This window comes from Taeniopygia guttata, chromosome 31 (genome assembly GCF_048771995.1).
Source record: "Taeniopygia guttata chromosome 31, bTaeGut7.mat, whole genome shotgun sequence".
NCBI lineage: Eukaryota > Metazoa > Chordata > Aves > Passeriformes > Estrildidae > Taeniopygia > Taeniopygia guttata.
Window position 1 is genome coordinate 784477 of NC_133056.1, and position 26766 is coordinate 811242.

At 62.9% G+C, this 26766-nt stretch overlaps 5 protein-coding genes across 7 annotated transcripts in view; 3 read left to right on the forward strand and 2 right to left on the reverse strand.

The window, feature by feature from the left end:
* The window catches only part of UBA1 (ubiquitin like modifier activating enzyme 1), a 41866-nt gene extending 30591 nt beyond the window's left edge, over positions 1–11275 (forward strand). For both annotated transcript variants that reach the window (XM_072920407.1, XM_072920406.1), the window contains exons 18-26: positions 495–690; positions 2452–2526; positions 4019–4208; positions 5090–5178; positions 5267–5359; positions 6783–6974; positions 7891–7992; positions 8513–8613; positions 10976–11275. In XM_072920407.1, coding sequence (XP_072776508.1) covers positions 495–690; positions 2452–2526; positions 4019–4208; positions 5090–5178; positions 5267–5359; positions 6783–6974; positions 7891–7992; positions 8513–8613; positions 10976–11111 — 1174 coding nt within the window. In that variant the 3' untranslated portion in view covers positions 11112–11275. The remainder of the gene's footprint in view (positions 1–494; positions 691–2451; positions 2527–4018; positions 4209–5089; positions 5179–5266; positions 5360–6782; positions 6975–7890; positions 7993–8512; positions 8614–10975) is intronic.
* A 768-nt stretch (positions 11276–12043) lies between these two features.
* VMA22 (vacuolar ATPase assembly factor VMA22) lies at positions 12044–14773 on the reverse strand. Its single transcript, XM_030260829.4, has 6 exons — positions 14752–14773; positions 14327–14427; positions 13528–13631; positions 13134–13225; positions 12725–12853; positions 12044–12433 (listed from the first exon to the last, which is right to left on the reverse strand). Exons 1-6 carry the CDS (start codon positions 14756–14758, stop codon positions 12237–12239), a joined length of 630 nt encoding a protein of 209 aa, XP_030116689.4. The 5' UTR covers positions 14759–14773; the 3' UTR covers positions 12044–12236.
* A 130-nt stretch (positions 14774–14903) lies between these two features.
* On the forward strand, positions 14904–19995 carry IMP4 (IMP U3 small nucleolar ribonucleoprotein 4). 2 transcript variants are annotated; one of them, XM_030260376.4, is made up of 9 exons: positions 14904–15053; positions 15473–15581; positions 15879–15962; positions 16452–16555; positions 18301–18433; positions 19006–19160; positions 19402–19496; positions 19571–19641; positions 19731–19995. In XM_030260376.4, exons 1-9 carry the CDS (start codon positions 15051–15053, stop codon positions 19841–19843), a joined length of 867 nt encoding a protein of 288 aa, XP_030116236.1. In that variant the 5' UTR covers positions 14904–15050; the 3' UTR covers positions 19844–19995.
* PTPN18 (protein tyrosine phosphatase non-receptor type 18) lies at positions 19948–21587 on the reverse strand. Its single transcript, XM_030260858.4, has 5 exons — positions 21016–21587; positions 20715–20770; positions 20426–20637; positions 20263–20337; positions 19948–20141 (listed from the first exon to the last, which is right to left on the reverse strand). Exons 1-5 carry the CDS (start codon positions 21064–21066, stop codon positions 20074–20076), a joined length of 462 nt encoding a protein of 153 aa, XP_030116718.1. The 5' UTR covers positions 21067–21587; the 3' UTR covers positions 19948–20073.
* Positions 21588–21678: 91 nt separating this feature from the next.
* On the forward strand, positions 21679–25121 carry LOC115492054 (vacuolar fusion protein MON1 homolog B). The gene is made up of 5 exons (XM_030260624.4): positions 21679–21820; positions 22177–23129; positions 23565–24381; positions 24497–24644; positions 24920–25121. Exons 2-5 carry the CDS (start codon positions 22289–22291, stop codon positions 25100–25102), a joined length of 1989 nt encoding a protein of 662 aa, XP_030116484.4. The 5' UTR covers positions 21679–21820; positions 22177–22288; the 3' UTR covers positions 25103–25121.
* The last annotated feature ends 1645 nt before the right edge of the window (positions 25122–26766 follow it).

The window sequence follows — 26766 nt, forward strand, 5'->3', positions numbered from 1 at the left end:
ACCCTGCGCCTGGCAGGGACCCCTGTGACCCCCCCCTAACCCCTGCACCCCATTTTCCCCCCAGGGACCCCAAGTTCCTGGAGCGCACCCTGCGCCTGTGATCCCCTGTGACCCCCCCTAACCCCTGCACCCCCTTTCTCCCCCAGGGACCCCAAGTTCCTGGAACACACCCTGTACCCTGTGACCTTCCCATAACCCCTGTGACCCCCCCTAACCCCTGCACCCCATTTTTTCCCCCCAGGGACCCCAAGTTCCTGGAGCACACCCTGCGCCTGGCAGGGACCCCGTATGACCCCCCTAACCCCTGTGACTCCCCATAACCCCTGCACCCCATTTCCCCCCAGGGACCCCTGTGACCCCTGTGACCCCCCCTAACCCCTGTGACCCCTGTGACCCCCCCTAACCCCTGCACCCCATTTTCCCCAGGGACCCCTGTGACCCCCCTGTGACCCCTGTGACCCCCCCTAACCCCTGCACCCCCTTTTTCCCCCCAGGGACCCCAAGTTCCTGGAGCGCACCCTGCGCCTGGCGGGCACGCAGCCGCTGGAGGTGCTGGAGGCGGTGCAGCGCAGTCTGGTCAGCGACCGGCCCCGTGCCTGGCCCGACTGCGTGGCCTGGGCCTGCCGGCACTGGCACCGCCAGTACAGCAACAACATCCGCCAGCTGCTGCACAACTTCCCCCCGGGACAGGTGGGACAGTTAATTAACGCGTTATTTAATTAATTACTTGGTTAGCGCTGATTAATGATCCATTAGTTACCTTATTTGCCCCTATTGCTTCATTTACCCCAACCACATTTACCCCAACATCCGCCAGCTGCTGCACAACTTACCCCTGGGACAGGTGGGACAGCTTAATTAGTGCGTTTTTTAATTAATTACTTGGTTAGCTCTGATTAATTATTCTATTAACATCATTAGTTACCTTATTTGCCCCTATTGCTTCATTTACCCCAACCACATTTACCCCCAACATCCGCCAGCTGCTGCACAACTTACCCCCGGGACAGGTGGGACAGTTAATTAACGCGTTTTTTAATTAATTACTTGGTTAGCTCTGATTAATTATTCTATTCACATTATTAGTTACCTTATTTGCCCCTAATGCTTCATTTACCCCAACCACATTTACCCCATCATCCGCCAGCTGCTGCACAACTTCCCCCCAGGACAGGTGGGACAGCTTAATTAACGCCTTATTTAATTAATTACTTGGTTAGCGCTGATTAATTATTCTATTAACATCGTTAGTTGCCTTATTTGCTCCTATTGCTTCATTTACCCCAACCACATTTACCCCAACATCCACCAGCTGCTGCACAATTTACTCCTGGGACAGGTGGGAGAGCTTAATTAGTGCATTATTTAATTCATTACCTCCTTAGCCCTGTCTAATTATCCTATTAACACAATTAGTTACCTTATTTGCCCCTATTGCTTCATTTACCCAAACCGCATTTACCCCAACATCCACCAGCTGCTGCACAACTTCCCCCCGGGACAGGTGGGACAGTTAATTAATGCATTATTTAATTAATTACTTGGTTAGCGCTGATTAATTATTCTATTAACATCATTAGTTACCTTATTTGCCCCTATTGCTTCGTTTACCCCAACCACATTTACCCCAACATCCGCCAGCTGCAGCACAACTTCCCCCCAGGACAGGTGGGACAGCTTAATTAGCACGTTGTTTAATTAATTACTTGGTTAGCGCTGATTAATTATTCTATTCACATCATTAGTTACCTTATTTGCCCCTATTGCTTCATTTACCCCAACCACATTTACCCCAACCAATATCTGCCAGCTGCTGCACAACTTACCCCCGGGACAGGTGGGACAGCTTAATTAGTGCATTATTTAATTCATTACCTCGTTAGCCCTGATTAATTACCTTATTAACCCTATTAATTACCTTATTTACCTCCGTTATTCTATTTACCCAAACATCTGCCAGCTGCTGCACAACTTCCCCTGGGACAGGTGGAAGTTCCTTTGTAACCATATTAATTTAATCCAATTACCTTATTATCTGTGATTGATTAGCACATTATTATCTGTGATTGATTAGCACATTAACCCCATTAATTACCTCGTTTACTCCCATTCCTTCATTTACCCCAAGACCCAACAGCTCCTGCACAACTTCTCCCCAGGAGAGGTGGGCACCACTATTAATTATCTTCTTACCTCTCGTTAATTATCCCCTTAACTCTCATTAATTACCTCCTTAACCCCAATTAATTGCCTTATTAATGCCCATTACGTTGTTAACCCTATTATTTCATTTACCCCAACATCTGCCAAGACAGGTGGGCACCCCTTGATTAGCTCATTAATTTAATTAATACATTGTTGATCTAAACAATTGGCTCAGTAACTCCAATTAATTACTCATTAAGCTCAATTAATGACCTCGTTAACCCCGATTCTCTCCCTCCCCCTCAGAAAACGAACTCGGGGACCCTCTTCTGGTCGGGGCCCAAACGCTGCCCCCACCCCCTCGTGTTCAACCCCGACAACGTGAGTGGGGCACCTGTGTCACCTGTGTCACCTTTGTCACCTGTGTCACCTGTGTCACCTGGGGGGGACATCACCTGGGTCACCTGTGTCACCTGGGTCACCTGTGTCACCTGGGTCACCTGGGTCACCTGGGTCACCTGGGGGGGGGGACAGCACCTGGGTCACCTCTGTCACCTGTGTCACCTGGGGAGGGGACATCACCTGGGTCACCTGTGTCACCTGGGGGGGGGACAGCACCTGTGTCACCTGGGGAGGGGACAGCACCTGGGTCACCTGGGTCACCTGGGGAGGGGACAGCACCTGGGTCACCTGGGGGGGACAGCACCTGTGTCACCTGTGTCACCTGTGTCACCTGGGGGGGGACAGCACCTGTGTCACCTGTGTCACCTGGGTCACCTGGGGGGGACAGCACCTGTGTCACCTGGGGGGGGACATCACCTGTGTCACCTGGGTCACCTGGGGGGGGACAGCACCTGGGTCACCTGTGTCACCTGGGTCACCTGGGGGGGACAGCACCTGGGTCACCTGTGTCACCTGTGTCACCTGTGTCACCTGGGGGGGGACAGCACCTGGGTCACCTGTGTCACCTGTGTCACCTGTGTCACCTGGGGGGGACATCACCTGTGTCACCTGTGTCACCTGGGTCACCTGGGTCACCTGGGTCACCTGTGTCACCTGTGTCACCTGTGTCACCTGGGGGGGACATCACCTGTGTCACCTGTGTCACCTGGGGGGGAGGGGACATCACCTGTGTCACCTGTGTCACCTGTGTCACCTGTGTCACCTGGGTCACCTGTGTCACCTGTGGGGGGGGGACATCACCTGTGTCACCTGGGGGGGAGGGGACATCACCTGTGTCACCTGGGGGGGACAGCACCTGTGTCACCTGGGTCACCTGTGTCACCTGGGGGGGGGACATCACCTGTGTCACCTGGGTCACCTGTGTCACCTGGGTCACCTGGGGGGGACAGCACCTGGGTCACCTGTGTCACCTGGGTCACCTCTGTCACCTAGGGGGGGACATCACCTGGGTCACCTGTGTCACCTGGGGTGGGACAGCACCTGGGTCACCTGTGTCACCTGGGTCACCTGGGTCACCTGGGGAGGGACAGCATGTGGGTCACCTGGGGAGGGGACATCACCTGTGTCACCTGGGGAGGGGACATCACCTGGGTCACCTGTGTCACCTGTGTCACCTGGGTCACCTGTGTCACCTGGGTCACCTGGGTCACCTGGGGAGGGGCTGTGCCCCGTAGGTGCCACCTCTGTCTCTCTGAGTGCCACCTGAGCCCCTCTGAGTGTCACCCCTGCCCCCGTGGGTGCCACCCCTGCCCCTCTGAATGCCACCCCTGCCCCCGTGGGTACCCCCTGCCCCCCCTAAGTGCCACCCCCGCCCCTCTGAGTGTCACCCCTGCCCCCCATGGGTACCCCCTGCCCCCCGTGGGTGCCCCCTGTGCCCCTCTGAGTGCCACCTGTGCCCCCGTGCCCCCAGCCCCTGCACCTGGACTACGTGGTGGCGGCGGCGAACCTGTTTGCGCAGAGCTACGGCATCGCGGGCTCGCGGGACCGGGCGGCCGTGGCGGAGCTGCTGCGGCACGTGCGGGTGCCGCCCTTCGCGCCCAAGGCCGGCGTGCGCATCCACGTGTCCGACCAGGAGCTGCAGAGCGCCAGCGCCGCCCTGGGTACAGCCTGGGGGAGTGGGAGAGGGGATGGGGGGTACTGGGAGAGGGGCTGGGGGCACTGGGAGAGGGGCTGGGGGTACTGGGGGCACTGCGCATCCACGTGTCCGACCAGGAGCTGCAGAGCGCCAGCGCCGCCCTGGGTACGGCCGGGCACTGCCAGGGGGGCTGGGGCGCTGCCAGGGGTACTGGGGGCACTGGGAGAGGGGCTGGGGGCACTGGGGGTACTGGGAGAGGGGCTGTGGTTACTGGGAAGTACTGGGAGAGGAGCTGGGGGGTACTGGGGCACTGGGAGAGGGGCTGGGGCACTGCGAGAGGGACCTGGGGGCACTGGGAGGTACTGGGAGAAGGACTGGGAGTTACTGGGGGCACTGGGAGAAGGGCTGGGGCACTGGGAATGGGGCTGGGAGTTACTGGGAGAGGGGCTGTGGTTACTGGGAAGTACTGGGAGTGGAGCTGGGGGCACTGGGAGAGGTACTGGGGGATGGTACTGGGGCTGGGGGTTACTTGGGTGACTGGGAACACTGGAAGAGGGGCTGGGGGTTACTGGGGTTACTGGGAGAGGGACTGGGGCGCTGGAAGAGGGTCTGGGAATTACTGTGGGGACTGGGGGCACTGGGAGAAGGGCTGGGGGCACTGGGAGAGGGGCTGGGGGCACTGGGAATGGGGCTGGGGGCACTTGGGAGCTGCCACTGCCACCCTGGGCACAGAGAGAGCACTGGTGGGGCTTTGAATGCCACTTTGGGTGAGGGGCTGGGGGTCCCACAGGTGCCAGGGGGTGTCAGGGGGGTCCCACAGGTGCCAGGGGGTGCTGGGGGGTCCCACAGGTGCCAGGGGGTGCTGGGGGGCACGGGGGTCCCACGTGTGCCCCTCCCTCCCCACAGACGACGGGCGCCTGGAGGAGCTGAAGGCGTCGCTGCCCAGCCCCGAGGAGCTCCCGGGGTTCCGGATGTTCCCCATCGACTTCGAGAAGGTGGGTGCTGCCCCCTGCTCCCCCGGGTGCCCCCTTGGGTGCCCCCAGCCCCCCTGGGTGCCCCCCATCCAACCCTGGCTGTCCCCAGGACGATGACACCAATTTCCACATGGATTTCATCGTGGCCGCCTCCAACCTGCGGGCGGAGAACTACGACATCCCCCCGGCCGACCGCCACAAGGTGGGCACTGGGGAGGGCTGGGGCATACTGGGAGCACTGGGAGCACTGGGGGGGCACTGGGGGGCTGCTAATGCTACATTGGGTGAGGGTCTGGGGGGACCTATGGGGTTGTTATGGGGTGTCAAGGGTGCTAATGGGGTTATTATGGGTGCTGGGGGGTGTTTTGGGGGTTGTTGTGGGGTGCTATGGGGTTATTATGGGTGCTGGGGGGTGTTTTGGGGGTTATTATGGGTGCTGGGGGGTGTTTTGGGGGTTGTTATGGGTGTTGGGGGGTGTTTTGGGGGTTGTTGTGGGGTGCTATGGGGTTATTATGGGTATTGGGGGGTGTTTTGGGGGTTGTTATGGGGTACTATGGGGTTTTTGTGGGTGCTGGGGGGTGTTTTGGGGATTGTTATGGGGTGCTATGGGGTTATTATGGGTGCTGGGGGGTGTTTTGGGGTGCTAATGGGGGTTTTTATGGGCACTGGGGGGTGTTTTGGGGGTTGTTATGGGGTGCTATGGGGTTATTATGGGTGCTGGGGGGTGTTTTGGGGGTTGTTATGGGGTGCTTTGGGTTTTTATGGGGTTATTATGGGTGCTGGGGGGTGTTTTGGGGGTTGTTATGGGGTGCTATGGGGTTATTATGGGTGTTTGGGGGGTGTTTTGGGGGTTGTTGTGGGGGGCTATGGGGTTATTATGGGTGCTGGGGGTGTTTTGGGGGTTGTTTTGGGGGTTGTTATGGGGTTTTTATGGGGTTATTATGGGTGCTGGGGGGTGTTTTTGGGGTTGTTATGGGGTGCTTTGGGGTTTTTTGGGGTTTTTATGGGCACTGGGGGGTGTTTTGGGGTGCTAATGGGTCTTTTATGGGCACTGGGGGGTGTTTTGGGGGGTGCTATGGGGTTTTTATGGGGTTGTTATGGGTGCTGGGGGGTGTTTTGGGGGTTGTTATGGGGTGCTATGGGGTTATTATGGGCACTGGTGGGTGTTTTGGGGGTTGTTATGGGGTGCTTTGGGGTTTTATGGGGTTTTTATGGGCACTGGGGGGTGTTTTGGGGGTTGTTATGGGGTGCTTTGGGGTTTTTTGGGGTTATTATGGGTGCTGGGGGGTGTTTTGGGGGTTGTTATGGGGTGCTTTGGGGTTTTTTGGGGTTATTATGGGTGTTGGGGGGTGTTTTGGGGGTTGTTATGGGGTTTTTTGGGGTTATTATGGGTATTGGGGGGTGTTTTGGGGGTTGTTATGGGGTTTTATGGGGTTTTTATGGGGTTATTTAGGTGTTGTGGGGTGTTTTGGGGTATTCCAAGGGTTATTCTGGGACGTGTGGGGCACACACAGAACCATCCACACCCCACAGTGTCCGTGGTGCTGTGGGGCGGGCTGTGCATCCCTCAGGCTGATTTTTGGGGCCATCCCCCAAACCCTAAACCCCTTTTTTCTGTCCCCCAGAGCAAACTGATCGCGGGGAAGATCATCCCGGCCATCGCCACCACCACGGCGGCCGTGGTGGGCCTGGCGTGCCTGGAGCTCTTCAAGCTGGTGCAGGGGCACCGCCGGCTGAGCTCCTACAAAAACGCCTTCCTCAACCTGGCCCTGCCCTTCGTGGGCTTCTCCGAGCCCCTCGCCTGCCCCCGCAACAAGGTGGGCACTGCCAGGCCCGGGGGGCACGGCGGGGTCGCTGTGGGGTGGCAGAGGGGGTTTGGGGTTGGTGGGGGGCCGGGGGTCACTTCCAGGGGGGATTTGGGGTCACAGTGGGGCTGGGGGTCACTTCCAGAGGGGATTTGGGGTTGGTGGAGGTCACTTCCACCCAGGATTTGGGGTCGCAGTGGGGCTGGGGGTCACTTCCAGGGGGAATTTGGGGTCGCAGTGGGGCTGGGCTTGGTTTCCATACAGGATTTGGGGTCGCAGTGGGGCTGCGGGTCACTTCCAGGGGGGATTTGTGGGGTCACAGTGAGGCTGGGGGTCACTTCCAGAGGGGATTTGGGGTCGCAGTGGGGCTGGGGGTCACTTCCAGGGGGGATTTGGGGTCGCAGTGAGGCTGGGGGTCACTTCCAGAGGGGATTTGTGGGGTTGCAATGGGGCTGGGGGTCACTTCCAGGGGGGATTTGGGGTCACAGTGGGGCTGGGCTTGGTTCCCATACAGAATTTGGGATCGCAGTGAGGCTGGGGGTCACTTCCAGAGGGGATTTGGGGTTGCAGTGGGGCTGGGGGTCACTTCCAGAGGGGATTTGGGGTTGCAGTGGGGCTGGGCTTGGTTTCCAGACAGGATTTGGGGTCTCAGTGAGGCTGGGGGTCACTCCCAAAGGGGATTTGGGGTCGCAGTGGGGCTGGGGGTCACTTCCAGAGGGGATTTGGGGTTGCAGTGGGGCTGGGCTTGGTTTCCAGACAGGATTTGGGGTCTCAGTGAGGCTGGGGGTCATTCCCAAAGGGGATTTGGGGTTGCAGCGGGGCTGAGGGTCACTCCCAAAGGGGATTTGGGGTCACAGTGGGGCTGGGGGTCACTCCCAAAGGGGATTTGGGGTCCTCCCAGCTCTGACTGTCCCCGCCGTGTCCCCAGTACTATGAGGTGGAGTGGACGCTGTGGGACCGGTTCGAGGTGCAGGGGCTGCAGCCCGACGGGCAGGAGATGACCCTGCGCCAGTTCCTCGCCTACTTCAAGGTACTGGGAGGGACTGGGAGGGACTGGGAGGGACTGGGAGGGACTGGGAGGGGGGCAGGGGACAACTGAGGCACCCCAACCAAGAGGGGAGTACTGGGAAGGGGGGAAAGGTCCAGCCCCTGTGGTGGCCACTGTCCCCAAGGCCACAGGGTTCCCATGGTGGCCGATGTCCCCAAGCCCTGCTGACCCCTGTGGTGGCCGATGTCCCTGAGCCCCGCTGACCCCTGTGGTGGCCCATGTCCCCAAGGCCACAGGGTTCCCATGGTGGCCGATGTCCCCAAGCCCCGCTGACCCCTGTGGTGGCCAATGTCCCCAAGCCCTGCTGACCCCTGTGGTGGCCAATGTCCCCAAGCCCTGCTGACCCCTGTGGTGGCCGATGTCCCCGAGCCCCGCTGACCCCTGTGGTGGCCGATGTCCCCGAGCCCCGCTGACCCCTGTGGTGGCCGATGTCCCCGACCCCGCTGACCCCTGTGGTGGCCGATGTCCCCACCCGCTGACCCCTGTCCCCGTGTCCCCACAGAAGGAGCACCGGCTGGAGATCACCATGCTGTCCCAGGGCGTGTCCATGCTCTACTCCTTCTTCATGCCGGCCGCCAAGCTGCGCGAGCGCCACGACCAACCGTAGGGACACTGGGGGACACTGGGGGACACTGGGGGACACTGGGGACACTGGGGGACACTGGGGACACTGGGGACACTGGGGGACACTGGGGACACGGGTGGGCTCCAGGGCAGGGACAGGACAGCAGGGTTGGAGGAAGGCACAGGGACGTGTCCTGGGGACAAGAACACAGCCCAGTGGTGGGAGGACAGGGTGTGGCCGTGTCCCCTCTCTGTGGGTACCTGTCCCCTCTGGGTGTGCCTTGGCACTCCCTGTGTCCCCTCTTGTCCCCCGAGAATGATCTCTGCCACGTCACCCTCCGATGACACAGACCATGCCATGTACTCTGACATGTCCCTGCCGTGTCCCCTCTAAGAGTGACCCATGCCACATGTCCTTGTCATGTCCCCCTGTCTGACAGAGACCATGCCACGTGTCCCTGCCATGTCCCCCTGTCCCCACAGGATGACAGAGACCATGCCACGTGTCCTTGTCATGTCCCCTGTCCCCACAGGATGACAAAAATCACAGCTCGTGTCCTGCCATGTCCCCCACTGTCCAAAGTGACAGAGACCGTGCCCCATGACCCTGCCATGTCCCCCCAGGATGACCATGTCCCTGCCATGTCCCCTGTCCCTGCAGGATGACCATGCCCCTGCCATGTCCCCTGTCCCTATAAGATGACCATGTCCCCTGTCCCTGCCATGTCCCCTGTCCCCACAAGATGACCATGTCCCTGCCATGTCCTTGCCATGTCCCCATAAGATGACCATGTCCCTGCCATGTCCCCCATCTCCACAATATGACCATGTCCCTGCCATGTCCCCTGTCCCCACAGGATGACCATGTCCCCGCAGGATGACCATGTCCCTGCCACGTCCCTGCCATGTCCCCATAAGATGACCATGTCCTTACCATGTCCCTTGTCCCCCCAGGATGACCATGTCCCTGCCATGTCCCCTGTCCCCGCAGGATGACCATGTCCCTGCCATGTCCCCTGTCCCCGCAGGATGACCATGTCCTTACCATGTCCCCTGTCCCCCAGGATGACCATGCCCCTGCCATGTCCCATGTCCCTGCCATGTCCCCTGTCCCCGCAGGATGACCATGTCCCTGCCATGTCCCCTGTCCCCACAGGATGACCATGCTCCTGCCATGTCCTTGTCACCCCAGGATGACCATGCCCCTGCCATGTCCCCTGTCCCCGCAGGATGACCATGTCCCTGCCATGTCCCCTGTCCCCGCAGGATGACCATGTCCCTGCCATGTCCCCTGTCCCCGCAGGATGACCATGTCCCTGCCATGTCCCCTGTCCCCGTAAGATGACCATGTCCCTGCCATGTCCCCTGTCCCCCCAGGATGACCATGTCCCTGCCATGTCCCCTGTCCCTCTAAGATGACCATGTCCCTGCCATGTCCTTGTCCCCCCTAGGATGACCCTGTCCCCGCAGGATGACCATGTCCCTGCCATGTCCCATGTCCCCACAGGATGACAGAGACCATGCCACGTGTCCTTGTCATGTCCCCTGTCCCCACAGGATGACAGAAATCACAGCTCATGTCCTGCCATGTCCCCCACTGTCCAAAATGACAGAGACCGTGCCCCATGTCCCTGCCATGTCCCCTGTCCCCGCAGGATGACCATGTCCGTGCCATGTCCCCTGTCCCTATAAGATGACCATGACCCTGCCATGTCCCCTGTCCCCATAAGATGACCATGTCCCTGCCATGTCCCCTGTCCCCGCAGGATGACCATGCTCCTGCCATGTCCTTGTCACCCCAGGATGACCATGCCCCTGCCATGTCCCATGTCCCTGCCATGTCCCCTGTCCCCGCAGGATGACCATGCCCCTGCCATGTCCCATGTCCCTGCCATGTCCCCTGTCCCCGCAGGATGACCATGCCCCTGCCATGTCCCCTGTCCCCGCAGGATGACCATGTCCCCGCCATGTCCCCTGTCCCCACAATATGACCATGCTCCTGCCATGTCCCTGCCATGTCCCCTGTCCCCACAAGATGACCATGTCCTTACCATGTCCCCTGTCCCCGCAGGATGACCATGCTCCTGCCATGTCCCCCATCTCCACAATATGACCATGCCCCTGCCATGTCCCCTGTCCCTGAGGATGACCATGTCCCTGCCATGTCCCCTGTCCCCGCAGGATGACCATGCTCCTGCCATGTCCCATGTCCCTGCCACGTCCCCTGTCCCCGCAGGATGACCACGACCCTGCCATGTCCCCTGTCCCCACAATATGACCATGTCCTGCCATGTCCCCTGTCCCCACAATATGACCATGCCCCTGCCATGTCCCCTGTCCCCATAAGATGACCATGCCCCTGCCATGTCCCATGTCCCTGCCATGTCCCCTGTCCCCGCAGGATGACAGAGATCGTGACGCGGGTGTCCAAGAAGAAGCTGGGCCGCCACGTCAAGGCTCTGGTGTTCGAGCTGTGCTGCAACGACGACAGCGACGCGGACATCGAGGTGCCCTACGTGCGCTACACCATCCGCTAGGGGGCGCCGGCCCCGCCCCGCCAGGCCCCGCCCCCACGGGCCACGCCCTGCCACGCCCCGCCCCCTCCCATAGTCGTTGTTGTGTCGGCCCCGCCCCCTGGGTGGGGGCGGGGTCTGGGGGCGGGGCGAGGGCCCCGCCCAATAAACATAGACCTTGGCAAAAAGGGGCGTGTCCGAGCCACGGAGGGGGGGGGACAGCGGGGACAGTGGGGACAGTGGGGACAGTGGGGACAGTGGTCCCTATGGTGGCACCAATTCCTATGGTGGCACCAATTCCTGGGCTGGCAATGCTCCCTGTGGTGGCACCAATTCCTATGGTGACAATGCTCCCTATGGTGGCACCAATTCCTGTGCTGGCACCAATTCCTGTGGTGGCAATGCCATGGCTGGCACGTGACAGCGGTGACAATGTTCCCTGTGCTGGCACCAATTCCTGTGGTGGCACCAATTCCTGTGGTGGCAATGCTGTGGCTGGCATGTGACAGCGGTGACAATGCTCCCTATGGTGGCACCAATTCCTGTGGTGACAATGTTCCCTATGGTGGCACCAATTCCTGTGGTGACAATGTTCCCTATGGTGGCACCAATTCCTGTGGTGACAGTGCTCCCTGTGGTGGCACCAATTCCTGTGGTGACAATGCCATGGCTGGCATGTGACAGCAGTGACAATGTTCCCTATGGTGGCACCAATTCCTGTGGGGACAGTGCTCCCTGTGGTGGCACCAATTCCTGTGGTGGCACCAATTCCTGTGGTGGCAATGCCATAGCTGGCATGTGACAGCAGTGACAATGTTCCTATGGTGGCACCAATTCCTGTGGTGGCACCAATTCCTGTGGTGGCAATGCTGTGGCTGGCATGTGACAGCGGTGACAAATGAGCCCATGGTGACACTGGCACAGCTGGCACCTGACAGCAGTGACAAATGACCCTGTGGTGGCACCAGGGTGGCTTTATTGGAGGTGGGGACATGGGGGGACCCCTCTTAGTGACGTCAGGGGCTCGGTGTCACCTGCAGAGTCCTCAGTGTCACCCACAGGCAGGTGCTGCTGTCCTCTGTGTCACTGCTGGCAGCTGTGTCCCCGTGTGTCACCTGCAGACGTGTCCTCGTCGTTCTCGGTGTGCGTTCACGCAGTCACTGAGGTCACAGTGTCACCCTCGGTGTCCTTGCTGTCCCCAGGGGTTCCCGTGGGGCTCTGGCTGTCCCCGCTGTCCCCGCTGTCCCCGGCCAGGTGACGTTTCTGCCGCAGGAGTTGCCGGTACCGGGCGGCCGCAGCTTCCACGGTGGCCTGGAGCTCGGCCACCTCCACGGCCAGCGTCACCCCTGGGGACAGGGGGACATCAGGGGGACCAGGAGGTCACAGGGGCCGTGACCTTTAGGCCCTCCCCAGTTTTGGGGACACCCCAGATTTGGGGTGCTCCTCCCATTCTTGGGCCGCTCTGGGTTTGGGGACCTTCTGGCGCTTTCTGGGGATCTCCCAGTTCCTCCCAGTTCCTCCCAGTTCCTCCCAGTCCCCCCCAGTTCCTCCCAGTTCCTCCCAGTTCTCCCAGTCCCCCCCAGTTCCTCCCAGTTCCTCCCAGTTCCTCCCAGTTCTCCCAGTTCCCCCATCCTCACCCCTCTGGAAGCTGCCCTGGGCCTGCCGCAGAGTGGGGGGCACCAGGACCCCAAACCAGCCCAGGGGGTCTGTGGGGGGCCGGATGGGGGCCCCCCCTTTCTCAGGGGCTCCCCGGCGCTGCCGCAGCCCTGGGGGAGAGACAAAGGTCAGAGGAACCCCCCCAAAAAACAACTGAGTAACCCCCCCAAAAATCAACTGAGTAACCCCCCCAAACACCCACAGGACCCCTCAGAACCACCCCCCCCCCCAGCACCCCAAATTCTCCCCCCCGCCCCCATGGGTGACATCCCCAGGACCCCCAATCTGTCCCCAGCACCCACTGGGGACCTCCTGGGGACCCCAACACCCACAGGACCCCCCCCAAGGGACCCCAGAACCCCCCCAGGGACCACCCAGCCCCCCTCTCACCGTCACCCCCCCCCTGCTGGGGGTCGGGGTCCTCAGGGTCCCCCCCTGTTCCCGGCACCTCCTCAAAGTGGGGGCGTCCCTCTGGGTCCTGCCTGGGGGTGACACAGTGGGGACAGTGTCACCACCGTGTGCCCTTGTGTCCCTTGGCCACCACAGGGATGTCCCAGCACCCCCCAGTCACCCCCCACACTGGGGACATCGGTGTCACCCCTGTGTCACCTCCCCAAACTGGGGACACCCCTTTGTGTCCCCTCCAGTGTGTCCCCAATGTCCTCATGTCCCTCCCTGTGTCTCTGTGCCCTCCCTGAATGTCCCCAATGTCCCTCCCTGTGTCTGCCACCCCAAACTGAGTGTCCCCAATGTCCCAGTGTCCCTGTCCCCTGCTGTCCCCCACCTGTGGCACACACGGACTCGGGGCACCATGGTGGCCCCGTACTGCAGGGACGAGACGCGGTGACAGCCCAGGGAGTAACGGGCCTGAGCCAGGGACAGCCACCCCTGCGGGGACATCGGGGTCACAGCAGGGGGACAGCCACCCCTGCGAGGACATCGGGGACATCGGGGTCACAGCAGGGGGACAGCCACCCCTGCGGGGACATTGGGGACGTTGGGGTCACAGCAGGGGGACAGCCACCCCTGCGGGGACATCGGGGACATTGGGGTCACAGCAGGGGGACAGCCACCCCTGCGGGGACATTGGGGTCACAGCAGGGGGACAGCCACCCCTACGGGGACATCGGGGACATTGGGGTCACAGCAGGGGGACAGCCACCCCTGCGGGGACATCGGGGACATTGGGGTCACAGCAGGGGGACAGCCACCCCTGTGGGGACATCAGGGACATTGGGGTCACAGCAGGGGGACAGCCACCCCTGTGGGGACATTGGGGTTACAGGAAGGGGACAGTCACCCCTACAGTGACACAGGGGGACATTGAAGGGGACACAGGGACATGGCACCAGGGACAGTCACCTGGGGGGACACAGGTGACACTGTGGCATGTCCCTTTGTACTGGGGTCCCCCCAGGACGGGTGGTGTGTCCCCAGGCACATCCCCACAGCAGGGAACTGTCCCCAGCTGTGTCCCCATGGGGTTGGCACACCCCTGTGGCAGGTGGCACCTCTTCACACGTGTCCCCACGAGGGGTGGCGTGTCCCCCTTGCGTCCCTGCCGTGTCCCCGTGTCCCCTCACCTGCCGCAGGTGCTGCTCCAGCTGCTCCCGCCGCTGCTGCAGCAGCTCCAGCGCCTCCATCACCTCCAGCGCGGCCTCGTCCAGCGACAGCGACTCCGGGGCTGTGGGGGGGACACGGCTCAGGACCCCAACCACCACCCGGGGGGACACCAGGAGCTCCCCCAGACCCACCAGAACCGCTCCCCCCCTCCCAGGGACGAGCCCGGTGTCCCCGCGGTGCCACCCGTGTCCCCGGGACCCCCCCAGGCCCTCACAGACCCCACCAAAACTCCTCCAGGGCCCCGAAACTCGCTCAAAAAACCCTCGGGATCCCTGAGACCCCCCAAAACGTCCCAAATCTCCTACAGACCCCCAGAAAAGCCCCCGAGACCCACCGAATATCCCAGAGACCCCCAAACCCCGCGCAGCCCCCGGCCCTCTCTCACCATCCATCGCCGCCCTCACCGCGACCTCAGGCCCGGCCCCGCCTCGTCCAATCGCAGCCCGCCTCGGCACCTCTCAACCAATCAGCGCGCGAGCAGCCCGGAGGGCGGGGCCTTCCTGAGGGCCGGCAGCGCAGCCGGGTGAAGCCGGGTTGGCCGCCATTTCGAGTGAGGGCGCAGCGTTTTCCGCCCCTTTCCGGCAGCACCGCGCGTTCCCATTGGACCACCAGCGCTCGGCCAATGGGAGGCAGCGGTGCTGGGAGGTGCCGGCGTGTGAGGAGCGGCGCGGAGCCATCGCGACCATGGTGAGGGGCGCGGGGTTGGGTCGGTGGTCCCGTGTCCCCCTCGTGTCCCCCCATGTCCCCTTCGTGTCCCCCCATGTCCCTGCGTGTCCCCTCGTGTCCCCCATCCCTCAACGGTGCCTCTGGCCTCCCCTCCGTGCCCGCCATGCTCTCATTTCTATGCCCCTCACAACGGGCCCTGCCCCCTGCCCGGTGTGCCATATCCCCCCTCACGCGTCCCTCACTCCGTGTCCGCTGTCCCCCATGTCCCCTGATGTCCTCCGCTGTCCCCCATCCCTCTGTGCCGCCCCTCAGCGCCCCCGCCGTGCCCCCCACCCTCTCATGTCCCCTCATGTCCCCCTCACCGGGCCCGTCCCCGCACCCCGCCGGTGTCACCGCCGGTGTCACCGCCGGTGTCACCTCCGTCTGTCCCCTCATGGCAGCTGCGGCGACAGGCCCGGGAGCGCCGGGAGTACCTGCAGCGCCGGGCCAGGGAGCAGCAGCAGCAGCGGCAGCGGGAGCGCAAGGAGAGCCTGCGGCGGGCGCTCGACGGTACCGGGGACGGGGAGGGGGGAAAAGGGACCGGGGGAAATTTGGGGGGGAATTTCGGGGGGTTACAGGGGGCTTGGGGTGAGTTAAGAACAGATCCCGGGTGTATGAAAAGGGGATTGGGGGCGGCAGAGATTTGGAGGAGTTAAGGGGAGTTTAAGGGGGTTTGGGGGTGTTAAAGAGGAGCTAAGAGGGGACATGGGGGTGCTGCGGGCCCGGGGGGTTATTTGGGGCTGGGGTATTGGAATGGGGAGGATTGGGGGTCCTGTCTGAGCCCCCCTGTTTCTCTCCCCTCCCCAGAGAATCGGCTGCTGCCCACGGAGCTGCGGCGTGAGGCGCTGGCCCTGCAGAAGGAGCTCGAGTTCGACTTCCAGGCACCGGGGGGTGAGAGGGACCCCCAAACTGGGGGAGAGGGACCCCCAAACTGGGGGAGAGGGACCCCCAAATCCGGGTGGGAGGGTGGAGAGAAGAGACCCCCCCAAGTTGGAGGTGATTGGAATTTCCAAACCCAGGGGTGGGGGACAGGCAAGACCTTTGAATGGTGATTTGGACCCCAAAATGGGGAGAAGGGAATCCTGAGGCAGCCCCAAAAAATGACCTAAAAAAAGAGACTGGTTACATTTTTAGGAGTTTCCCCTAATTCTCTGTGGGTTTTTTAATTCCTCAAATAAAATTAAATTCACCCCAAACTGAGTGTGGGGTTGCACCAACACCCACAGTCTGGGCTGCACCCCAAATCTGGGCCTCATTTTCCCAAAATGGGAATTAACCCCAAAATCCCCCCGAACCCCGACTCTGACCTGACCCCAATGACCCCGGGGTGGGTGTGGCTGCAGGGGGTGTGGCCTGATGAAGCCCCGCCCCCAGGGACAGGTGACAGCCAGGATGACGAGTACAGGTGGGCGGGGCTGGAGCCCCCCAAGGTGATGGTGACCACCTCACGCGACCCCAGCGCCCGCCTGCGGCTCTTTGCCAAGGTGGGCGTGGCCGGTTTGGGTGTGGTCAGGGTGGGTGGGGCTCTGGAATGGGTGGGGCATGGTTTGGGTGTGGTCTGGGTGGGTGGGGCATATTTGGGTGTGGTCTGGGGTGGGTGGGGCATATTTGGGTGTGGTCTGGGGTGGGTGGGGCATGGTTTGGGTGTGGTCTGGGGTGGGTGGGACATGGTTTTGGGGTGGGTGGGGCTCTGGCATGGGTGGGGCTTGGTTTGGGTGTGGTCAGGGGTGGGTGGGGCGTGGTCTGGGTGTGGTCTGGGGTGGGTGGGGCATGGTTTGGGTGTGGTCTGGGTGGGTGGGGCATGGTTTGGGTGTGGTCTGGGGTGGGTGGGGCTTGGTTTGGGTGTGGTCTGGGTGGGTGGGGCATGGTTTGGGTGTGGTCTGGGGTGGGTGGGGCATGGTTTGGGTGTGTCTCTGAGGTGGGCCAGGGGATGGGTGTGTAATTGTCACCCTGTGCTGGGGGGACAGGGGGACAGAATTGGGGACATGGGGGCGGTGATTTGGGGGACATGGGGGCGGTGATTTGGGGGACATGGGGGCAGTGATTTGGGGGAATGGTGGGGGGTGATTTGGGGGACATGGGGGCGGTGATTTGGGGGACATGGGGGCGGTGATTTGGGGGACATGGGGGCGGTGATTTGGGGGACATGGGGGCGGTGATTTGGGGACATGGGGGTGGTGATTTGGGGGACATGGGGGCTGTGATTTGGGGGACATGGGGGCGGTGATTTGGGTGACATGGGGGCGGTGATTTGGGGGACATGGGGGCGGTGATTTGGGGGACATGGGGGCGGTGATTTGGGTGACATGGGGGCGGTGATTCGGGGGACATGGGGGTGGTGATTTGGGGGACATGGGGGCGGTGATTTGGGGGACATGGGGGCGGTGATTTGGGGGACATGGGGGCGGTGATTTGGGGGACATGGGGGCGGTGATTTGGGGACATCGGGGCGGTGATTGGGGGACATGGGGGCAGTGATTTGGGGGACATGGTGGGGGGTGATTTGGGGGACATGGGGGCGGTGATTTGGGGGACATGGGGGTGGTGATTTGGGGGACATGGGGGCGATGATTTGGGGGACATGGGGGCGGTGATTTGGGGGACATGGGGGCAGTGATTTGGGGGAATGGTGGGGGGTGATTTGGGGGACATGGGGGCGGTGATTTGGGGGACATGGGGGCGGTGATTCGGGGGACATGGGGGCGGTGATTTGGGGGACATGGGGGTGGTGATTTGGGGGACATGGGGGCGGTGATTCAGGGGACATGGGGGCGGTGATTTGGGGGACATGGGGGCGGTGATTCAGGGGACATGGGGGCGGTGATTTGGGGGACATGGGGGTGGTGATTTGGGGGACATGGGGGCGGTGATTTGGGGGACATGGGGGTGATGATTTGGGGGACATGGGGGTGGTGGTTTGGGGGTCATGGTGGGGGGTGATTTGGGGGACATGGGGGCGGTGATTCGGGGGACATGGGGGCGGTGATTCGGGGGACATGGTGGGGGGTGATTTGGGGGACGTGGGGGCGGTGATTTGGGGGACATGGGGGCGATGATTTGGGGGACATGGGGGCAGTGATTTGGGGGACATGGGGGTGGTGATTTGGGGGAATGGTGGGGGGTGATCTGGGTGACACGGGGACGCTGTAATGGCACAAGCAGGGGGACGCTGGGTGAAGGGGTGACACCCACAGGGCGTGGCTCATTGTCCCCGTGTCCCTGTCCCCAGGAGCTGTGCCTGCTGCTGCCGGGGGCTCGCCGCATGAACCGGGGCCGTGCCGAGCTGGGCGCTCTGGTGGCGGCGTGCCGGGCCGCGGGGGTCACCGACCTGCTGGTGCTGCACGAGACCCGCGGGCGGCCCGGTCAGTGCTGGGGGGCTGCTGGAGGGGCTGGGGTCACCTCCGGGGGTCTCTGCTTGGAGAGGAAGGCTGAGGGTGATGCCTTGGGAAGGCTGAGCTAGAGCAGAGCCAGACAAAATTAATTAATAAAGCAGGGATTTATTAAAAGGATCTCCTCAATGGATCCACCTTGGTTAGCACCCAGCCAGGGCTGCACCCAAATGAACCAAAATGGTCACGAAATGGACAACAATTCACAAGGTCTTACACTTTTATCACTTTTGATCCATTTGTATAGTGGAGTTTATTGTCCAATTTTAGCTTTAGCCCATGAAGTCCCATTTTTCTTTTACTCTGTCCAGCCCACACTGTTTATGTTTTGGTGCTGAGGTTTGGAATTATTTATCCTTGGTGAGAAGGAATTGTTTTCTCTCCCTGCTCTGTGAGAGAGTTCACCATCCCACAATATGCAGCCCAGACCCACACATTAAAGCAGCACAAAATATGAAAAATAGAAAAGAAAATCCAAAACCTGAGACATTGGGGGGGGGGGTGGGGCCTGTTTGGGGTGTGTCCTGACCTAACCCACCCCCCAGACGGGCTGACCGTGTCCCACCTGCCCCACGGCCCCACCGCCCACTTCACGCTGAGCGGGGCCGTGCTGCGCCAGGAGGTCGGGGGGCTCGGGGGGGCCCCGCTGGCCGCCCCCCACCTGCTGCTGCTGCGCCTGGATTCCACCCTGGGGAAAAGGGTACGGCCGGGGGGCGTGGGGGACATGGAGGGGACATGGGGGGCACACCTGGGGGGATGTGAGGGGATACACAGGGGAGTTTGGGGTACATGGGGGAGGAAATGGGGACACACACCTGGGGGGATGTGAGGGGGTACACAGGGGAGTTTGGGGTACATGGTGAGGAAATGGGGACACTGGGGAGGAGCACGGGAGGTCCCAGGGGTGGGGTGACCCTGTCCCCATCCCTGTCCCCCGTTAGGTCGGGACCATCCTGAAGCACCTGTTCCCTGTTCCCCGTCCCGACAGCCGCCGCGTGGTGACCTTCGCCAACGAGGATGACGTCATTTTAGTGCGGTGGGTGACACTTGGGGACACGGGGACATCACAGACCCCCCCTCCGAGCCCCTCTGACCCCCCCCTCCCCACAGGAACCACGTGTACCGGCGCCGGGGACGGACGGTGGAGCTGGAGGAGGTGGGACCCCGCTTCCAGCTGAGGCGTGAGTATTCCCTGCTATCCCCAACAGCCCTAAAAGGCTCCCCCCGTGTCCCCAAATGTCCCAACAAGCCCCCCATGTCCCCCCCCCAGCCTACCTGATCCGCCTGGGCACCCTGGAGCAGGGGGACGCGGCCGACGTGGAGTGGCGCTGGCACCCCTACACGGCCACGGCCCCCAAGCGCCGCCTGCTCAGCGCCACCTGAGCCCCCCAACACCTGCAGAGCCCCCCCAGGTAGGGCCCACCTGCACACCTGAGACCACCTTGGCAGCTGAGACCCCTCTGGACTCCCCCAGGCACAGCCGGGTCTCTCACAATCAGCTTTTATTTGTTATAATAAATGGGTTTTTGGCTAAATTGGGCTCGGTAAGGATCAGCCGGGTTCTGCTGCAGCCCCTCCTCTGTGGGGGGGGGCCCAGGGATCCGGACCCCCCCTCACACCCGGGACCACTCCGCCGGGGGGTCCCGCGGGCCCTTGGGCTTCCCGATGCGGAAGTTAAACCCTGGGGGGAGGAGCAGGGGGTTAGTGAGGGGGGGGGCTGGACATTGATGCCCCCCAGGACCCCCAAACCCTTTCCAGACACCGAGACCCCCCCAGGACAGGAGGGACCCCCCCATGCTCACCCAGGCAGGGGCCGCTGCCGGTGTCCGTGGGGGGGGTCACAACCTCATAGGCGCCATCCGTGGGTCTGGGGGAGCCTGAGGGGGGAACCAGGGGCAGAGTTATGGGTCCTGGGCACCCCTGAGCCCCCCAAAACCTGGGGGACCCCCCAACCCCCCCACTCACCTGCCGGGCTGGGGGAGGGGCGGCGCACGGGGCTGCCCGGCAGCGAGCACGTGCCCGAGGGGGCGGAGTCTCGGCCGAAGGGGGCGTGGTCTCGTCCCAAGGGGGAGGGGCCTCTCCCCGCGGCCCCGCCCCCCCGGCGGGGCTTGTTGACCACGGCGTAGGTGACATCCATGGCGGGGGGCGCGGGGGGCTCGGCCGGCACCGAGACGCTCCTGGGGGGGCAGGGGAGGGCCGGTGACGAGGGAGGGGACACCTGGCCGGGTCACCTGTCCCCGCTGGGAGCACTCACCTGAGCAGCGTGGGCCGCAGAGCCCGGCGGGCGACGGCGTCCTGGTACAGGGGGGGCTGGGGAGGCAGAGGGTCACCTGCGACCCCCAAACTGGGGTGGCCGGAGCTCCCGCGTCCCCCCAAACCTCTGGGGCCCCCCCGAGCTCTTGGGGTTCCCCCCCCCTCCTTTCACTTCCCCTTTCCGGGGGCAGGAAGTGCTGAGCCGCCCTCGGGCCCCCACCCCGCCCCGGATGCCCGTGGCCCCCCGAGATCGGGGCTGTCCCCCCGCCCCCCACCACTACATTACCGGGGACCCCTCTCACCTGGACCCCGCGGGCCAGGCTGAGGTGGCCGGGGGGCGGTGGAGGTGCCATGGGGGTCCGGGGGGTCTCAGGTGTGTGGGGCACGGAGGGGACCTGGGGGGTTTTCAGTGCCGCAGGTCCCGCCCCCGGCCAGGCCCATCCCCTGGGCTGGAGCCTAAAGCTGCGCTGGGAATTCCCTGTGGGCTTTGGGGGGGCTCCTGTGGGGCCCTATAGACGCTGCAGGGGCAGTTCTGGGGTTCTCTGCGGCTTCTTAGGGTACCTATAACCCCTTCAGCGAGTCTGGGGGGGCTCTATGAACCCTACAGAGCCTCTGTAGAGATTTTGGGTGTCCTTACGGACCCTAAAGGGTCCCCTAAAGCTCTTGGGCTGCCTGCAGAGCTCCTGGGGTGCCCTGAAGCCGCCGTGGTGCTCCTGTGGCTCCCGGAGCCCGCTCGGGAGGCGCTGAAAGCACCGAGGGCCGTGCAGGGGGGGTCACACGGGGCTTTGGGGGAGCCCCCCGACCTTAAATGGGGTCCCAAAGGCGCTGAGGGGGCGGGGCCAGACCCCCTCAGGGATCGCGCTGGCCCCGCCCCTCGTCACGCGCTGCGCCCCGCCCCGCCCCGTGTGACGTCATGAAAGAAAAGGGTGGAGCGGGACAACCCGCCAAAAGAGGCGTCGCTCCTTAGGCCCCGCCCCGCGCCCGCTGATTGGTCGGCGCGCGGCGGCCGCGCGGTGATTGGTGCAGGCGGCGGCGCGGTGACGTCACGGGGCGCGCGGCGCGGGGGCCCCGGAAGCGGCGGTGGCGGCGGGAGCGGGAGCGCGGCCGGTGAGCGCGCGCGGGGCGGGGGCGGGCACGGAGGGGGCGGGGCCTCGAGGGGGCGGGGCCAGGTGGGGAGGGGGCGGCCCGGGGGCGATCCCGCCGGAGGGTGGGACTTAGAAAGGGGGCGGAGCTACCGCTGTGGGGGCGTGGTTTACTGTAGGGGCGTGGCCATGGAAGCACGTGTGGGGTGTTCCGGGGTGCGGCTCGGTGGGGGTGGGGCTTATGGCAGTGGGCGTGGCTTAGAAGACCACCAGGGTTGGGGGGTACCGAGTGGGACTGGAGGTGCGGCCACAGGTGTGGATTAGGGGTGGGTGTGGCTTGTGGAGCCACGCCCCTGGTGACCCCACCCCACCTCCCCACAGGTGCCCAGGACCCCCGGCCCCGCCCTTGGAGGGGCAGGGTGGGGCAGGGCGGGGCTGTTCCGCTGCACAGGCACCGCCCCGGCGCCCCCCGCTGGTCACAGGTCAGGCAGAGATGGAGCCAGGGGGGACAGTGGCGTCCCCGAGCTGTCACCACAGTGGCGAGGATGAGGAGGAAGATGTGACAGCAGTGGCAGCCATGACATCATCCGTGTGTCACCCTGCTGGGAATGAGGAGGAGGACAAGGAGGTGGCAGCGGTGGTGACAGCCACAGTGTCTCTGGGGTGCCACCCCAATGAGGAGGAGGAGGAGGAGGAGGTGGCAGTGGCCATGACATCCCACGGTGGGCCATGTGGCAAGGATGAGGATGTGGTGACAGCAGTGACAGCACAAGCACCCACAGCAACCCAGGACTGTCATCCTGGTGAGGAGGAGGAGGTGACCACAGCAGGGACATCCCTGGGGTGTCCCCCACTTGGGGATGAGGAGGAGGCGACCACAGTGATGACAGCAGCAGTGACATCCCCGGGTGTTCAACCCAGTGAGGAGGAGATGACCATGGCAGCAACGTCCCCAGCACTTTCACCTGTAGGGGATGAAGAGGAGGTGACAGCAGCGGTGACATCCCCAGGGAATCACCCCAGTGAGGAGGAGGTGACAGCAGCAGTGATATCCCCAGTGTGTCACCCCGGTGAGGAGGAGGAGGAGGTGACGGCAGCGGTGACGGCAGCGGCGGCCACATCGGCCCTGGGCGGGCGGCGTGGCGCGGACGAGGACGTGGCGGCCGCGGGCTGGCGAGCGCGGCGCAAACACGTGTTCGTGCTCAGCGAGGCCGGGAAGCCGATCTACTCCCGGCACGGCAACGAGGAGGCGCTGGCGGCCACCATGGGTGTCATGATGGCCCTCGTGTCCTTCATCCAGAGCGGCGGCAACGCCATCCGTGCCATCTGCTCCGGTACGGGGCCAGCGGGGGGTGGACACGGAACCCCCAAATTTACGCAGACACGCCTGTGGGTAACCCCAAATCTGCACAGCCCCGCCCCCAGGTAGCCCTGAAACAGCCCCCACAGGTACAACCATCCCTGCTCCAAACAGCCCCCTCCAAACACAACATCCCACCCCCAAAACCACCTCTCCCAGGTACAGCTGAATCTACCAAATCAGCCCGCCCAGGTACAACCAGCCCCCCTAAACTCTCTTCCCCCCTAAACCCCTTCCTGGGTCCTACCACCCCCTTAAAACCTTCCTTGGTACAGCCACTCTCCAAAAACAACACACCCCAAAGCAACACCCGTCCAGGCACATCTGGCTGCCCCCAAACCAACTTTCCCCCGCCTCCCTCCGTGTCCCCCCGCCCCGTGTGACCGCCGTGTCCCCTCTCTCCCCGCAGAGGACCGCACGCTGGTGTTCGAGCAGCGCGGCCCGCTGCTGCTGGTGTCGGTGTCCCGCACGCGGCAGTCGGCGGCGCAGCTGCGGCGGGAGCTGGCCTTCGTGCACGAGCAGATCCTGTCGCTGCTGACTCGTGGCGGCATCGCCCGCGTCTTCGCTCGACGCCGCGGCTTCGACCTGCGCCGGCTGCTGGCGGGCGCCGAGGCCGTGCTGGACCGGCTGCTCTGCGGGGCCGCGGCCGACGGGCGGCTGCTGCTGGGGGCCGCTCGCTGCCTGCCCCTGCCCGGGGGGCTCCGCCGCGCCGTGTCCGGGGCGCTCCGCCGCGCCGCCGCCGCCGCCCGCCCGGCGCCCGCCCTGGCCGTGCTGGCGGCTCGGGGCCGCCTGGTGACGGCGGCGCGGCAGCGGGCGCTGGCCGAGGGCGGGCGGCTCTGCGCCAGCGACCTCCACCTGCTGCTCAACCTGCTGGGCGGCGGGGCGGGCGCGGGGGCGGGCGAGGTGTGGACCCCCGTGTGCTTGCCCCGTTTCAACCCCGACGGGTATTTCTACGCGTACGCGGCGCGGCTGGGCGAGGAGGAGGACGAGGGAGTGACGCTGATCCTGCTGTCCACCGAGCGAGAGGGGTTCTACGCGGCGGCCGCGTGCCGGCGGCAGCTGGAGGACACGCTGCGGGCGCAGGGCTGGCTGGCCGAGCTGGCGGCGGCCGTGCGAGGGGGAGCGGGGTACGGCCCCTCGCGCCCCGGCGCCCCCGAGCTCCGGCACTTCCTCTACAAACCCTTGGAGGGGCCGGAGGAGATGCAGCAGCTGCCGCAGTTCACCAGGTGGGCGGGGATGGATGGGGGGGACACGCCAGAATTGAGGGGATGGGGGTGTCCCTGAGCTTCACCTGACCTCCGTGTCCCCCTTCCCTCACCTGGGGGACTTCCTTGGTTGCAGCCCGGAGCTGGAGGAGCCCTACACCAGCGAGGAGGAGCAGCACCGGCTCTTCGACCTGTACCACTACCTGCACAGCCGTGTGCACAGCCCGCACCGGCCCCTGCGCCTGCTCTACCACGTGGCTGAGAAGGAAACGCTGCTGGCCTGGGTGAGCCTGGGGAAGGAGCCGTCAGCAGGGCCCAGAGCCAACAGCACGTGGTTGTGCTGTCGTGAGAAGAGTCCAGAGTTAGTGGGGTTCGCTGGTTGGTGGTGCTGTCAGTAGACCCCACAATTAAGAGGGTGCTCGGTGTCAGTGCGGTCAGTAAATCCCACAATTAATGGGGTTCTCACTGTCAGTGCCGTCAGTAAATCCCACCGTTAATGGGATGCTCGCTCTCAGTGCTGTCAGTAAATCCCACAGTTAACAGGCATGGATTCCCACAGGTGACCAGCAAGTTCGAGCTGTACAGCTGCTTCAGCCCGCTGGTGACGAAGGCGGGCGCCATCGCCGTGCTGACCAAGCTGCTGCGCTGGCTCAAGAAGGAGGAGGACTGGCTGTTCATCCGCTACCCGGCACCGTTCTGCGCCGCGCCCGCGCGCCCCGAGGGGCCTGAGTCCGAGGGCTGACAATAAACACTGAGACCCCGGGGAGAGTCCTGAGTCCGGGGGGACTGGGGGGTGAGGGGACAAGGGACATCCTGAGGGGTGAGGGGATGGGGGACATCTTGAGTTATGTGGGGACAAGGGACATCCTGGGGGTGAAGGGATGGGGGACATCTTGAGGGATGAGGGGACAAGGGACATCCTGAGCGGTGAAGGGATGGGGGACATCTTGAGTTATGTGGGGACAAGGGACATCCTGAGGGGTGAAGGGATGGGGAACATCCTGAGGGGTGAGGGGACATCCTGAGGGGTGAGGGGATGGGGGACATCTTGAGTGATGTGGGGACAAGGGACATCCTGAGGGGTGAAGGGATGGGGGAACATCCTGAGGGGTGAAGGGATGGGGGACATCTTGAGGGATGAGGGGACATCCTGAGGGGTGAGGGGATGGGGGACATCTTGAGGGATGAGGGGACATCCTGAGGGGTGAGGGGATGGGGGCACATCTTGAGTGATGTGGGGACAAGGGACATCCTGAGGGGTGAAGGGATGGGGGACATCTTGAGTTATGTGGGGACAAGGGACATCCTGAGGGGTGAAGGGATGGGGGACATCTTGAGGGATGGGGGGACAAGGGACATCCTGAGCGGTGAAGGGATGGGGGACATCTTGAGTTATGTGGGGACAAGGGACATCCTGAGGGGTGAAGGGATGGGGGATATCTTGAGGGATGAGGGGACATCCTGAGGGGTGAGGGAATGGGGGGACATCTTGAGTGATGTGGGGACAAGGGACATCCTGAGGGGTGAAGGGATGGGGGACATCCTGAGGGGTGAGGGGATGGGGGACATCCTGAGGGGTGAGGGGATGGGGGGACATCTTGAGTTATGTGGGGACAAGGGACATCCTGAGGGGTGAAGGGATAGGGAACATCCTGAGGGGTGAGGGGACAAGGGACATCCTGAGGGGTGAAGGGATGGGGGACATCTTGAGGGATGAGGGGACATCCTGAGGGGTGAGGGGATGGGGGCACATCTTGAGTGATGTGGGGACAAGGGACATCCTGAGGGGTGAGGGGATGGAGGAAACAAGGAGAGGAGATGAGAACAGCAACAGAGTAGGAGAAAAGGGAGGCAAAAATGAGAGGAATGAGGGAGAGAAAATGGGGAGAAAACCTGAAAGAAAAAGTGGGTAAGAGCAGACAGTAAAGAGGGAAAATGGGGCAGCAAAGAGAGGGATGAGAGGACAGAAATCAGTGGGAAAACATGTGAGGAAACGGTGGGAAAATGTGACAGGAAGGGCTGGAAGAAGTGACAAGAAATGGAGGGCAAAAATAGACAGGAAAGGGAGCAGAAAAGAGGGAAGAGAATATGATGGAAGAAGTGACAGATTGGGGGTGAAAAGGAGACAGAAAATGACAGCAGGAAGGGAGAGAGACAGCTGGAAAAGGGAACAAAAATTAAGGCAAAATGTGGATGGAAAATGGTGGGAAGATGTGAGGGGGAAAGGTGGAAAAATCTGAGAGGAAAAGGGTGGGAAAACATGAGGGGAAAAGGTGGGGAAATGTGAGGCGAAAGAGTGGGAAAATAGAAGGGTAATGGCTTGAAAATGAGGGGGAAAGGCAGGGAAACATGAGGGGGAAGGGTGGGAAAATTAGGGGAAAAAAGCAGGAAAATGTGAGTAGGAAA

Bases quoted from the DNA above. Each gene is read 5' to 3' on its own strand.
- IMP4 (XM_030260376.4), top strand. The intron at 19,161-19,401 runs GTACGGCCGGGG...GTCCCCCGTTAG, and splicing joins ATTCCACCCTGGGGAAAAGG to GTCGGGACCATCCTGAAGCA. The intron at 19,642-19,730 runs GTGAGTATTCCC...TCCCCCCCCCAG, and splicing joins ACCCCGCTTCCAGCTGAGGC to CCTACCTGATCCGCCTGGGC.
- VMA22 (XM_030260829.4), bottom strand. The intron at 13,226-13,527 runs GTGGGGGACAGC...TGTCACCCCCAG, and splicing joins CGAGTCCGTGTGTGCCACAG to GCAGGACCCAGAGGGACGCC. The intron at 12,434-12,724 runs GTGAGGATGGGG...CCCTGTCCCCAG, and splicing joins CCAGGGCAGCTTCCAGAGGG to GGGTGACGCTGGCCGTGGAG.
- PTPN18 (XM_030260858.4), bottom strand. From the start codon at position 21,066: ATGGCACCTCCACCGCCCCCCGGCCACCTCAGCCTGGCCCGCGGGGTC. The intron at 20,771-21,015 runs GTGAGAGGGGTC...CTGCCTCCCCAG, and splicing joins GCCTGGCCCGCGGGGTCCAG to CCCCCCCTGTACCAGGACGC. The intron at 20,142-20,262 runs GTGAGCATGGGG...TCCTCCCCCCAG, and splicing joins CGGCAGCGGCCCCTGCCTGG to GGTTTAACTTCCGCATCGGG.
- LOC115492054 (XM_030260624.4), top strand. From the start codon at position 22,289: ATGGAGCCAGGGGGGACAGTGGCGTCCCCGAGCTGTCACCACAGTGGC. The intron at 23,130-23,564 runs GTACGGGGCCAG...CTCTCCCCGCAG, and splicing joins CATCCGTGCCATCTGCTCCG to AGGACCGCACGCTGGTGTTC. The intron at 24,645-24,919 runs GTGAGCCTGGGG...GGATTCCCACAG, and splicing joins AGGAAACGCTGCTGGCCTGG to GTGACCAGCAAGTTCGAGCT.